Genomic DNA, 14102 nt, shown 5'->3' with positions numbered 1-14102 from the left:
AGTTCAAATTTTGCCTCAGACACTTAACACTTACTAGCTGTGTGACCCTGGGCAAGTCACTTAACCCCAATTGCCTCACCAAAATAAAAAAATAAATAAAACTTTTTTAAAATAAATAAATAAAATTATCTTCCATATATACAGAGAGAGAGATTTTTAAATGTTATTTTATTTTTATAGAAACAAACAAGAATTTCCATAACATAATATAGTAAAAAAACAAAAAAGATGATTACACATGAAACTACAAATCTACTATGTCCTATATCGTTATTTACATGCTGTCTGTCCCATTAAAATATGAGCATGAGCCATGTGTTTTTACATCTCTTTGTATGCCACACACTTTCCACAATGCCTGGCACGTAGGAAACATTTGATCAACGTTGTTGACTGACTGATGTAAAGAGAAAGAAGGAAAACAAATTTTGCCACTTACAATTTGCCTAGCCATATACAAACACTTGTTCATAGAAACCCTCCTTTCAGCCTGTAACATTTTTAAAAGTCTTTTCCTAGTGCTTATTTATAGCAAAGCATATTCCTCCTAGACCACCTGAGGCAACTGGGAGATGGCTTCCTCTCATTCTTCCCATCCTGTTCCATTGGGGCAGTATTACAGTCCCTGTTTTGCTCTTAATGAGCTGGGTGACCTTGGTTTAAGTCACTTAACCTCTCCATAAAGTGAAAAGGTTGGACTAGCTGATCTCTAAGGTCCTTTGTAGCTTTAATAGTCTTTGATTCTATTTTTAGTTAACTCTGTGCTAGTTGAATACTTCTCCCATAGGGCTATGGTCTCCAGTTTTCCTCTTGGCTATCCAGGACTTAGCAGAGCCCCTGACACACAGTAGATGTCTAATAAGTGTTTTATTGGCTTTTAAAGGAAAACTTTCCTAACCCCTCTTAATTCTAATGGCTTCCCTCTATTAATTAGTTCCTATTTATCCTATATGGGCTGCTAGGCAATCCCTAGGGGGTACAGTGGATGGAGCACCTGCTCTGAGGTCAGGAGGACCTGAGTCCAAATCTGCCCTCAGACACTTGCTAGCTTTGTGACTCTAGGCAAGTCACTTAACTCTGCTTCAGTTCCTCATCTATAGAATGAGCTCAGGAAGAAAAAGGCAAGCCACTCCAGTATCTTTGCCAAACAAACTCCAAATGGAGTCACAGAGAATCAGACACATCTCAACAGCATTTATCTTGTATATAGCTTGCTTTGTATATATTTCTTTGCATGTTGTCACCCCCATGAGATTGTAAACTCCCTGTGAGATTGTATATTTTTTGCCTCCTTTTGTGTCCCCATTGTTTAGCAAAGTGCCTGGCCCATAGTGAGTGTTTAATAAATGTTGAATGATTGATTGACTGACTGACTGACTGACCACTGTCAAAGTAGCTGCTTTTGTTTGTCCTAGCTAAGAGGAACTAGCTGTACAGTCCCTACTGGTGATTGTTCTGCAACTTAAAAGTATGGTAGGGGCAGCTAGGTGGCACAGTGGATAAAGCACAAGCCCTGGATTCAGGAGGACCTGAGTTCAAATCCAACCTTGGACACTTAACACTTACTAGCTGTGTGACCCTGGGCAAGTCACTTAACCTCCATTGCCCTGCCAGAAAAAAGGGGTGGTAGGGTAAGATTCTGCCTTTTGGGAAAAGATAATTTCACAAAAGTGTTTCCATATTGTATTGCCCTTCGATTTAATCCCACAATTTATTTAATTTATTAAGTACCTACTATGTATTAGGTCCTGTGCCAGGTATTAGGAATATGAAGCTGGAAGTGCAACCCAGGCTCTGCCCTCAAGGAGCTGCTGGTGTGTTCCAAGGGCTGCATGTGTATTTCTTTTTTTAAAAAATTCAAATTATTTATTTATTTTTCGCTTTTTTTTTTTTTCAGTTTTGAGTTCCAAATTCTCTCCCTCTTTCCAGCTACTCCCCCACCCATTGACAAGGTAAATAGGATATCAATGATACATGTGAAATAAGCTACATGTATATGTACTCCTGTGGCTCTGTGACCCCATTAGCAAAGCAGACCTCTCCACTTATCCATGCTTGCCCATCCAGCTGTACAGTCTTGTCCATGTCTTCCCATGGTTTACATCACTGATATCAAACTCAAATATAAACCTTACATAATGATTCCTGTGCATTGCATATTAACTTAGAAAAACCACATATTAACATTATTTACATTCTATTGTATTTTTATTTATTTTGTTAAATATTTCCTGCCACAGGGGAGAGGTGGTGGTCCTCAAAAAAGAACTATACTCTCCCACACAGTTCAATTAGAATTAAAACAGTCTTTTATTTGGTGCTAGAGAAAGTAACCAAGTGGGAAGTCAAAGACTTCACCCTTCCAGGAAGAGGGCTTAAAAATATTCTCCTCCTCCAAAAACTTTTATGAAGGCTAGAAGGCATGTCCACTTGAAAACTGGAGAACTCCCTTTTGGGGTGGGGTGCGGAAAGCTTGGATGCTTATCATATTCCTGAGAGTTGAGGGGGATTTTTTTCAAATGATGGTCCTGACCTTTGGGGTGCTCTCAGGTAGCACAGAAGTGTAATTGACTTTCCTGCTATAGAATTTTATCTCCCCTTACTTCTTTTGTTTGTTTGTTTGTTTGTTTAGTGAGGCAATTGGGGTTAAGTGACTTGCCCAGGGTCACACAGCTAGTAAGTGTTAAGTGTCTGAGGCCGGATTTGAACTCAGATCCTTCTGACTCCAGGTCGGTGCTCTATCCACTGTGCCACCTAGCTGTCCCCTCCCCTTACTTCTTAAGTATGCCTATCCTGATATCTAGTTGGTCAATCTAAACTTTAATAGTCCCTTGATTTCTCAATATGTCTGTCCTGTTATCTGGTCACCTTTGGTTTTGCTTCTCACAGGAGAAACTTCTGATTTATCCTAAGTCAATTCCAAAGGACTGATGATGGAAAATGTTCTCCACATCTAGAAAAAAGAACTGTGGATTCTAAATACAGATTGAACCACACTATTTCTACTTTTGTTTTTGTCTTTGTTTTTTTTGTTTGTTTGTTTTTTAAGGTTTTTCCCTTTTGCTCTGATTCTTCTTTCACAACATGACTAATGCAGAATTGTTTTTAAAAAAGACATTATATGGGGCAGCTAGGTGGCACAGTGGATAAAGCACCGGCTCTGGATTCAGTAGTACCTGAGTTCAAATCTGGCCTCAGATACTTGACACTAGCTTTGTGACCCTGGGCAAGTCACTTAACCCCCATTGCCCCGCCAAAAAAAAAAAAAAAAAAGACATTATATTCTGGTTTGGACTGCACTTGGGAATTGTAGCCCATTCCACATGTTTTAACACTTTACATTTACATTACAATTAGGGACATGGGACATATACAAGTAAGTATAATACATAGGTGAACATGCAAATGATAGATCCAGATTAAAGGATCTGAGAAAATTATGAAGATCTGGGAGAAATAACAGAAAACAATTTTATGAAGCAGATGGTATCCAAGTTGGACCTTGAAAGAGTTCAACAAATAGAGACAAGGAGGAACTATCTTCTGGGTATGGGAAACAGCATGTGAAAATCCATCAAGGTAGGAAAAAAATCCTTCACTTGATTTCACCATGCTCTCATGCTTAAATTCTATATACCTCCACCCTTTCACACTTGGTTGTTTGGAGTGGAGAAAAAAAGAAAAGAAAAGATGAGCTCAGGGAACAGTAACTAATCAATTTTGGCTAAGATATAAAGTGGATGTAGAGGAATAGTGTGAGATAGGCGTCAAAAAAAGAACTTTGTGGTTCTTACCTTATGTTTCCACCTCAACTAAACAGTAGGGTTGTTTTTTTCTTTAGCAAGTACTGCCCTTACAATAGGCATTCAGGTGACTTTCCCTTGTGCTCTAGATTTGAAGTCCCTTATCTCCCATTTCAACCCACTATACCTCCGTATTAAAGGACTGCATGGCAGATTCAGGTCATCGCTAACATAGAACACAAGAGTGAATGCTCATATTTGTCTCTCTCCCCAGAAATGTTCATTCCATGGCCCCTTACCTCTTCTCCCCACAGAAACCCAATGATCGTGACCACAGAGTGAGAATAGCAGTTGGTAATGGCTTGCGAGGAGATATTTGGAGAGAATTCATCCGACGATTTGGAGACATTCACATTTATGAATTCTATGCCTCCACTGAAGGAAATATAGGATTTTTTAATTACCCAAGAAAGATCGGTGCTATAGGGAGACAAAACTTTTTGCAGAAGGTAAGGGGAAAAAACAATGGAGACAATAAATGGATTTAGTAAAGTTGTAGCATGTAAGAGTGGTCCCCTAAATAACATCTGCTTTCTTATTTTCTAGCAATAAAGATCAAAAAAGCAAAATGAAAATAAAAGAAACCCCTTTTACAATAACAACAGAAGCTATCAAATATTGGGGCATAAACTTATCTAGGAACACACAAGACCTCTTTAAAGGCAGTTATAAAACTTTAATGTCCAAAATAAAGGAAGACCTGAATAACTGGACAATTAATGTTCATAGATGGGCTAACTTAATATAGTAAAAGGAAGGAAGGAAGGAAATAGGGAGGGAGGGAGGAAAATCAAAAATATTGAGGGACACCTGAAAGAGAAAAGCTAGTGAAAAGCAGTCTTGTACCATAAAACCTTCTGAAACATTACAAAAGGTGAAAAAATTATTTCAAGCCTCTGTGGTTAAAGCTAACTTTCAGACATTTCTTAGGAACTATTTCAGAATCACTTTATCCTCAGAACAGAACAATTTCTATACTGGATCAGAACCAGGCCAGCAGTCTGTCTCTGAGAGTAACATCAAGAGATATATTATAAAAGATCTTAGATGTTTTCCATCATCCCGACCTTGAAAAGTGATGGATATGTTCCTTTCCCATTGGTTGCCCTCATCTTAATTTTCATTCATAACTCACAATGGATCTATCATCCATCAGTTTATCTAAAATATTATTAAATTACTGTTTGTATTTCCGGACTGTAACATTTCTTGATGTCTCTTACAAAGGTGGTATGGTGTGGTTGATAGGATTATAAAAACCAAGGATGAAGTCCTTCTTCTGATACATTCAATCTGTGTAACCAGGATCAACTCATTTATCTTCTCAGGAGTTTTCTAAAATAAGCTAGAGAAGGGTTGCCAATCTACACTGGTGGATAGATTTTTTTTTCTCCTACCAGGAATTTCCTATACCAATAAATTACAGGTCCTGACCAAAAAAAACAAAAACAAAAACAAAAACAAACAAACAAAAAAAAAACATTTCTTCAAGTGAAAAATCCTATAAGTTCATTACTTTCTCTGTCAAGTAATACTAAATGTACCTCCTTTAAGCTTCAAAGGGACTTTATCCTGAGTTCTGGTGTCCTGAGATTTGGTGAGCAAGTCTGTATTCAGCTGATGTCTATAGTATGTAATCATACCACCAGCAGCACCCCCTCCAAACTCCCAACCACCCTGCACCTTCAGTCATCCTAAAATGCAAAGTTCTGGCCTTTGTGAGATTACTCTTTAATATCAGACCCTCTTTCCCCTAAGTTATTTTGCACTAGGATCATAGATGTAGAGTTAGAAGAGATCTCAGAGTTCATATAGTCCTACCCCCTTATTTTACAGATGAGGAAACAGAATTCCAGGTAACACAGGTAATGAGTGTCAAAGGCAGAGTTTGAATCTGAGTCTTTTGGCCCCAGTGCCATTGCTTTTATTGTACCACACCATCCCTATCCCCATCTCCACCCACCCCACCCCGTGCTCTTTGAACCTTCTTGAACATTGAAAGATAAGTGGGATTTTATCAATCTTAGACTGGGGGGAAGGACATTCCAAGGAAAGGTTCTGGTATGAGCATAAGAACAAAAATGGGGAGGTGTGGCATGTGCAGGAGGAGGAATTGTGAGTAATTCAGCTTGAAAGGAATATCAAATGCATGAAAGGAAATCAAGTGATGCTCAATGTAGGGGAGGGGGACTTAGTCCTGAAAGTGCCAAACTCTGGATGGCAGAATGTCATCCATAGATCTGTTCAGGATTCAAAAAGTCTACCTGTGAAAGAAATCATGCTCCAAATGATGATTAATTCTATTTTTGCTAGAAAGCTGTTTCGTATGAGCTGATTAAATATGATGTAGAGAAAGATGAACCCGTCCGAGATGGAAACGGATACTGCATAAAAGTTCCCAAAGGTACCACTGACTTTTATTAAATTCAGTAATCTGTACTCTTCTCTGCCAGAATGCCTTTTTTTTTTGGAGGGGGGGCAGGGCATTGAGGGTTAAGTGACTTGCCCAAGGTCACACAGCTAGTAAGTGTCAAGTGCCTGAGACCGGATTTGAACTCAGGTCTTCCTGAACCCAGGGCTGGTGCTTTATCCACTGCGCCACCTAGCTGCCCCTAGAATGCCTTTTAAGGAGCATCAAGATAGAATAAACAGAGCATAAACTATATCACTTTGAAAATGAGCATTTCATTTAAGTTTTAAGGAAATATAAGGGAAATGCCAAAAGCTACCAGGAATATAAAGTTGGTTTTTTACCCCTTATTTAATGAATGTCTATAAATGAGCCTATGTCACAAACTGAGAAAATATGAGTTTATTGATGTCTTTAACTTTTAACCTTAAACTATCTTCTTACCAATAATGTCTATAAACTGATATTTTTGCAATAAGAGATAAAAATTCCTAGAATTATAGATGTATACTAGTCTAGCCATGCCTGTCCCTTCACACAAGTTCAGATCTCACCTCTGCTTCTAACTGTGTGACTGTGGACAAGTCACTTAACTTCTAAGCATGTTTTTTTACCTGATCTGTGAGAATAATGGTAATGCAGTCAGGTCCCCATTAGGGCAAATAGTGAATCTCCTTAAGTGGTAACATAATTTGAATTTGCACTACATTATTTCCATTGCGCTGGAACCAGTTACCATATTGTACATAATTATAACTTCAAATAGTATGAATTCAAATACATTCACCCATTTCAGGGGATTCATTGTTTTCACTAAACAAGACTTCCCTGTAATGACACTGAATCTCAGAATTATCAGGAGGATCAACTGCTGTAATGACAATAAGATGTTTTGCAAACCTTAAATAAAACACAATGGAAATGTCAGCCATCTTTGTAACCATTGTTGTTATATAAGCAAATCTGCTGTCCCCCTCTTCATTTGACCTTAGCCAAAAGGACTAGTTATTGATGAGACTTGGTGATGGTGAAAATATCTACTTCTCTCCTTTTATTGTCTTAGGTGAAGTAGGATTATTAATTTGCAAAATCACACAACTTACACCATTCAGCGGCTATGCTGGAGGAAAGGCTCAAACAGAGAAGAAAAAACTAAGAGATGTCTTTAAGAAAGGAGATATCTATTTTAACAGCGGTGACCTCCTATTAATTGATCATGAAAATTTCATCTACTTCCATGACAGAATTGGAGATACTTTCAGGTTAGTTTCTGTTTATTATTGGACAAAACAAACTTAAAAAAAAAAAAACTATGAAATTGCAACTGTAATCTTTAACCCACATTGGTATTTAGTTGCCAGGAAAAGGTTTGGAAATATGATTTAATTGGTGTAGGGAGCTCTTAAGTGGGAGATTTGATTTACCAATGCAAGTTAGCTCTGCATCTTTTCTAGTATCAGAGAATTGCCATACGGAGGATACCTTATAGACAGTGACTTGCCCAGGGTCACAAAGCCAGTATGTGTCAGAGGCCAGACTTGAACCTAGGTTTTTCTGACTCAGAGACCAGCTATGTCATGCTGCCTTCTAATTTTGGTGATATATATTGAAAAAGTTGCTTCTACAAATTTGGTGTGTCAAAGTAGTCTGATCATGTCACTGGAGAGGATAAGAGTCAAGAAATTGAGACAGTATAGTATAGTAGAAGGAACACTGGCCTGAAAGTCACGAGACAAATTTAAATCCTAGTGCCAATATTTAATAACTATATCTGCAGACACAAAACAAAGTATATTCTTCTTCTTGTTCAGTTGTTTTAGTCGTGTCTGACTCTCTGTGACCCCATTTGGGGTTTTCTTGGCAAAGGCACTGAAATTTCCTCCTCCAGCTCGTTTTGCAGATGAGGAAACTGAGGCTGCCCTAAAAGGTATAAAGTCAAATATAATTCTAAAATTTATTTGTTGAATGAGATAAGAACTAAAATTTCATTAAAATTGAATGTTGGCTATGTGAGTAAAGTGGGAAGATTTATGATCCTGGGCATCTCCCTTAGATCAAGAGTATATTTTAACAATGGAAGCAACATTACTCCATGCTGTATTTCTTTTTTTGTTCATTTGGTTTTTTTTTCAGGGCAATGAGGGTTAAGTGCCTTGCCCAGGGTCACACAACTAGTAAGTGTCAAGTGTCTGAGGCTGGATTTGAACTCAGGTCTTCCTGAATCCAGGGCCGGTGCTTTATCCACTGCACCACCTAGCTGCCCCCATGCTGTATTTCTGATAGATAACTTTCCCCCAACGGCAAGGCAGCAGAGTGGATAGAGCATTGGCTCTGGAGTCAAGAAGATTCATCTTCCTGAGTTCAAATTTGACCTCAGACACTTACTAGCTGTGTGACCTGGGCAAGTCACTTAACCCTGTTTGCATCAGTTTCCTCATCTGTAAAATGAGCTGGAGAAGGAAATGACAAACCACTCCAGTATTTTTGCTAAAAAACAAAGAAAAGAAAAAATGTATCATGAAGAGTCTGACATGACTGGGGGTGGCGAAGGGGGAGGGGGGGCAGATACTGAACAATAACAACTTTCATCCTTAGTCTGTGCCTTTGCCAAAAAATTTTCAGGAAGGAGTAGGTATCATTCTATGATGACAGAAATTTTAGTTGCTACTCAATTCATCTGCTTAAAAAGCATAGCAATCTTTGTTACAAGCATTTTGTTAAGTACATCCTTTGCTGTAGGCACTGTGCTAGAGATACAAAGACAGAAGGAACGGTCCCCACCCCTTGAGAAGTTGACATTCTATTTAGGAGAAAATCTATCATACAGTTGTATATATAAACTATGGGCAAAATCGATCTATGATGATTTTTTTGGAAGGGAAGGCACTAGCCCCTAGAGGGATTGGAGAAAGTCCCTCATGGAGAAAGTGAGCTGAATTCCAAGCTAAGCAAGGACCTTAGATTATAAGGGACTGAGGGAAGGAAGTGGACATGCTTTCCAGGCATGGGGGACAAAGGTCCTTAGAGGAGAGGTAAAGTCTCTCTTGTGGAACTTCAGGAAGGTCAGTTTGGCTGCACCAAAGAATGAGTACATGCAGGAAAATAATGTATAGTAGGATCTGGGAGTTTCTAAGAGCTATTATGAAATAAGATCAGACTAAGCCAGACCAGACCCTACCCTGATCCCCAGATATATGATGGAAACATGACAAATGTATTACTGTGAACTTAGGCAGAAATTAACTTGTCCTCTTTTTTCCCCCAAATCCAGGTGGAAAGGGGAAAATGTGGCAACCACAGAAGTCGCAGATATTGTGGGGCTGGTTGATTTTGTCCAAGAAGTTAATGTTTATGGCGTGCCTGTACCAGGTACGTGCAAAAACCACTGGAAAACTTAATTAAACTTCCAGACTAATGGAACATAGCTTTTACCCGGGGACAAAATTTGCTACCTGTTTCCTAAAAACTATCCAACAAAGAGCAACTGTTTTCTTTGAACATTGTATAGTGAATAGAGTGTTAGACTTGGGGTCAGAAAGGCCTGAATTCAGTTGTCTCTTAACTTTTCTGAGCTTTCATCTGAAAGAATAGAGATAACAAATACTTCACAGGAAGTTTGGGTTTCTTTTAGATTCACATTGGATAATGTCCATAAAGTGTTTTACAAAATTTTAGGCGCTATCTAAATGGGCCTGGAGTCAGGAAGACTTCTTCCTGAGTTCAAATCTAGCCTCAGACACTTACTAGCTGTGTGATCCTGAGCAAGTCACTTAACCTCATTTGCCTCAGTTTCCTCATGTGTAAAATAAGCCAGAGAGGTAAATGGCAAACCACTCCAGTATCTTTTCTTTTTTTGTTGTTGTTTCTTTGTTTGTTTTTTGTTTTTTGTGAGGCAATTGGGGTTAAGTGACTTGCCCAGGATCACACAGCTAGTAAGTGTTAAGTGTCTGAGACCAGATTTGAACTCATGTCCTCCTGAATCCAAGGCTGGTGCTCTATCCACTGCGCCACCTAGCTGCCCCAGTATCTTTTCAAGAAAACCCCAAATGGGGTCACAAAGAATCAGACACAACTGAAAAACAACTGAACAACAGCAAAATATTTATCATCGTTATCACCATTGTCATTATTTCAGCAACCAGAAAATGGGAAACACGTGCTTAGATTTGTGTTTCCATGAAATCAAGGAAACACATTTTTTTCTTTTTCTTTTTTTTTTTTTTTTTGGTGAGGCAATTGGGGCTGAGTGACTCGCCCAGGGTCACACAGCTAGTGGGTGTTGGGTGTCTGGGTCCAGATTTGAGCTCAGGTGCTCCTGACTCCAGGGCCAGTGCCCTATCCACTGCGCCACCTAGCTGCCCAAGGTCAATCCATTTAAAATTAAGAACAACTATTGTTTCAACCAAATCTCTGCTATTTGTGGTCAAGGGAACAGATAATTCTCAGAAATAAGCTTTCTTGGTCATTGTGTGACTTAACTCTAGACCGAGTAGACTGGGTTTCATGGCAGCATTTTTCAGATTTGCTAATGAGCAGCTTGGTTCACTGGCAAGAACACTGAACTTAGAGTTAGTGACATGAGTTGAATTTAATTCCTGGTTCTGTCACTAATTCATGTGTGACCTTAGGCAAGTCACCTAACCTCTCTCTGAGTCCATTTTTTCAGCCTGTAAAATGAGAGAGTTGGACTAGGTGACCTCCAAAGTCCCTTGTAGCTCTGGCTCTGATCCTAAAATAGGGCTGAATTCTGGAAAGAAAAAAAAATCAAGGAATATTTCCTTTAACTTTTGGCATTTAAACATGGAGGCAGAAGAGTAGAGCAAGTGAGATTCCCAAGGAGGAAAGTAGGAAAAGGCTGCCTCCCTTTCCAGCAGGTCCCTCAGGCACACGACTCACCACCTCAAGTTATTACACTGGGGCATAGTACCATTTATCTGCCTCCCTTAGGACAATGTTTTGAGATTCTTAGTTATTTTGCAAGCAAGAATCCAAAGTTCTCTTTTTTCCCTGAGCAATGGTGAGATTTATATGCTAATGATTAATGCATACCGTAAGCTTTAAGGTTTGCAAAACACTTACCCCAAGATCATAGAGGTGAGAAGTGCAAATATTATTATGTATGATTATGCCTATTTTCCCACTCAAGAACCTCCCACACAACTGAGGCAGGATTCCCAAGGAGGTCTCCTGACTCCAATATAGTACAAGAGTCACTGGACCATGTTGCCTCTCAAAAATAAAAATAAAAACAAACAATTGTTCTAGAGTTGCCCTTGTCTGCCAAATCCTCATCTCATGGTGAGATTTAAGAGAACCTAGAAGAAAAAAATTTTTAACATAGAAGAGAATGTACTTAGGCATATCTTAAGCCATATAAGTATTAACTGAAATATAGTGTTCAGATTATGGAAAGTAATTCTTGTTCAGTAGTTTTTGAGTTGTGTCTGACTCATCATGACCCCACTTGGGGGTTTCTTGGCAAAAATACTGGAATGGTTTGTCATTTCCTTCTCCAGCTCATTTTACAGATGAGGAAACTGAGACAAACAGGGTTAAGTGACTTGTCCAGGGTCACATTGCTAGTAATTATCTGTGGCTGGATTTTAACTCAGGAAGATGAGTCTAACTAACTCTAGGCCAGCACTCTACCACTGTGCCACCTAGCTGCCCATGAAAATTAATACTCCAATTTTATTTTCATACGTGGCATAGAAAAAGGTCTGATTTTGGTAGAGGAGATCTGGGTTTGAATCCTAACTCTGCTATTTACTACCTGTGTGATGTTGGGGCAGTTACTAAACCTCCACAGGCCTCAGTTTCCTCATTTGTAAAGAGAGGGGGTTGGAGTACAGGACCTCACTTTCAGCTCTTGGCCATTGATTTAAGAATGGAGAGGACCTAAGGGTTATCTAGTCAAACCTTTCATTTTACAGCTGAGGAAACCAAGGCTCAGTGGTTTTCCCACATCCCCAAAGACAGCAAATTGGTATATTCATCTCTTCCTCCAAACCCAATACTGTTTCTACTACCCCTATCTAGAGTACTGTGCTCAGGGCTGGTCACAGCATTTTAAGATGCTCTAGGTTCTTGTAGGCCATACCAGAGAAGCACAAGTTCTAAGCAGCTCCTGGAAAAACTTTTGGTAAGGACTGTCATGTGAGTACCATCCTATTTATTCTGAATTTGAGGCTTATTCTCAAAAGGTTAGCCCACCATGTGATGACTTCTTTGACCACAGCAACTCTTGAAACCATCCACAGAGGTATAGAGGAATTATTGTCTCTACTTACAGAGGAAAAGCAACCACATCAATGAAACAACTGCTCTCTTATGGTATTAGGAAGCTGCAAACCTAGAATAGGTCCAGAAGAATATGATCAGAATAGTGGGACTTAGAAACTATGCCATGTGAGATGAAAGGATCTAGGGATGTGTGACCTGGAGAACAGGTGATTATTGGGAGACGTCATTCCTATTGTCAAATAGTTGAAGGGTCCACATAGATGAAGGAGTTGACCTGTTTTGGAGAACAGACCTAGAACCACTGGCTAGAAATCAGAAGGGTGTTTTGCCTCTAAATAAAGAAAAATAACTTTATGAAAACTAAGAGTGTTTTTACAGTTCAATGAGCTTATCAGAGAGTGAGCTCTCCATCACTGAAAGTATTTCAGTAGAAGCAGAATAACCACCTATCATGGACTTAAAGGAAGGGATTTCTTCATTGGATGGGAGGTCAGACAAAATGACCTCTAAAGCCTTCTCCTGATTCTAATCTTCCCAAAACCACGGCATGTGTTGTCTGATCTCCAGTCTCCTAGAATTCAGTCCAGATCTAGACTCATGGTAGAAGTAGAAGTCTGGATCACGGCATTCAACCCATCTCAAGTCACGCTTCATACAAGAGATCCATGAGCAGCCTCATTAGCTCTAGAGCCAACACAGAGCTTCTTACCTGCTTTGGGGTAGACTCGGCATAGACTTGAACTATGAATGATATCAGAACCACTCCCAATGAGATCATCTCTCTGGGCAGGAGGCGACCACTTGGCCTGGACCAGTGCCAGATTGCCCCCTGGGAGGGCAGAGGAAGGGGAACTATTTTTTTTAATAATTGACTCTTTTTATTAACACATATACATTTACTTGTCTTCTGACTTGTTGAAGCAGTAGGTTAGACAACACTTGCCACAATAATGTCTGTCAAAATGGCTGGCCATAAAGACTCCAGCACCACATTCATCAGAAGGGCACTCTCGTCTAAGGCAGCTGATCCTGCCATTCTCATCAACCTTCTAGTACTTCAGAACAGCAAGTTTAACCTTCTTTCTCTTATGTTTGTTCTTTTTGGGAGTGGTGTAAGACTTCTTTCTCTTCTTGGCACCACCCCTAAGTCTTAGAACAAGATGAAGTGTAGACTCCTTCTGAATGGTGTAGTCAAAGTTCATCCATCTTCCAGTTGCTTGCCCGCAAAAATCAACCTTTGCTGATCAGGGGAAATACCTTCCTTATCTTGTATCTTCACCTTGACATTTTCAACAGTATCAGATGGTTTGACCTCAAGGGTGATGGTCTTCCCCATCAGGGTCTTCACAACAATCTGCATCATGCTGCTGGGTCCACCCATCGATGGCGGATCTGAAAGAGAGCAGAAGGGGAACTATTAAGGAATACATCTCCTTCCCTATCAGAGGGTAATAATTGACATTCACAAGGGACTTTAAGGTTTGCAGAACACCACAAATGCATTATCTCATTTGAATATCAATAATCCTATGAGCTAAATATTATTCCATTTTATAGATAGGGAAAGTGAATGCCTGAATCAACCCTCTTCTGACTCCAATCCCTCTTCTCGTCAGCCACTAAAGTGATTTTCCTAAAGTAAGGGT

The 14102-nt window shown here is 39.5% G+C and overlaps 1 protein-coding gene and 1 pseudogene across 2 annotated transcripts in view; one reads left to right on the top strand and one right to left on the bottom strand.

Annotated features, from left to right (window-relative positions):
* Positions 1-14102, top strand: part of SLC27A2 (solute carrier family 27 member 2) — a 73987-nt gene that overhangs the window by 52115 nt on the left and 7770 nt on the right. Inside the window, exons 5-8 of one of the 2 annotated variants that reach the window (XM_043982086.1) lie at positions 4058-4252; positions 6117-6207; positions 7277-7475; positions 9485-9582. In XM_043982086.1, coding sequence (XP_043838021.1) covers positions 4058-4252; positions 6117-6207; positions 7277-7475; positions 9485-9582 — 583 coding nt within the window. The remainder of the gene's footprint in view (positions 1-4057; positions 4253-6116; positions 6208-7276; positions 7476-9484; positions 9583-14102) is intronic. The other variant, XM_043982087.1, reaches the window with a different exon arrangement.
* On the bottom strand, positions 13321-13816 carry LOC122740190 (annotated as a pseudogene).

The sequence above is a fragment of the Dromiciops gliroides genome, chromosome 2 (genome assembly GCF_019393635.1).
Source record: "Dromiciops gliroides isolate mDroGli1 chromosome 2, mDroGli1.pri, whole genome shotgun sequence".
In the NCBI taxonomy this organism is placed as follows: domain Eukaryota; kingdom Metazoa; phylum Chordata; class Mammalia; order Microbiotheria; family Microbiotheriidae; genus Dromiciops; species Dromiciops gliroides.
This window is presented reverse-complemented; position numbering and strand designations above follow the sequence as displayed.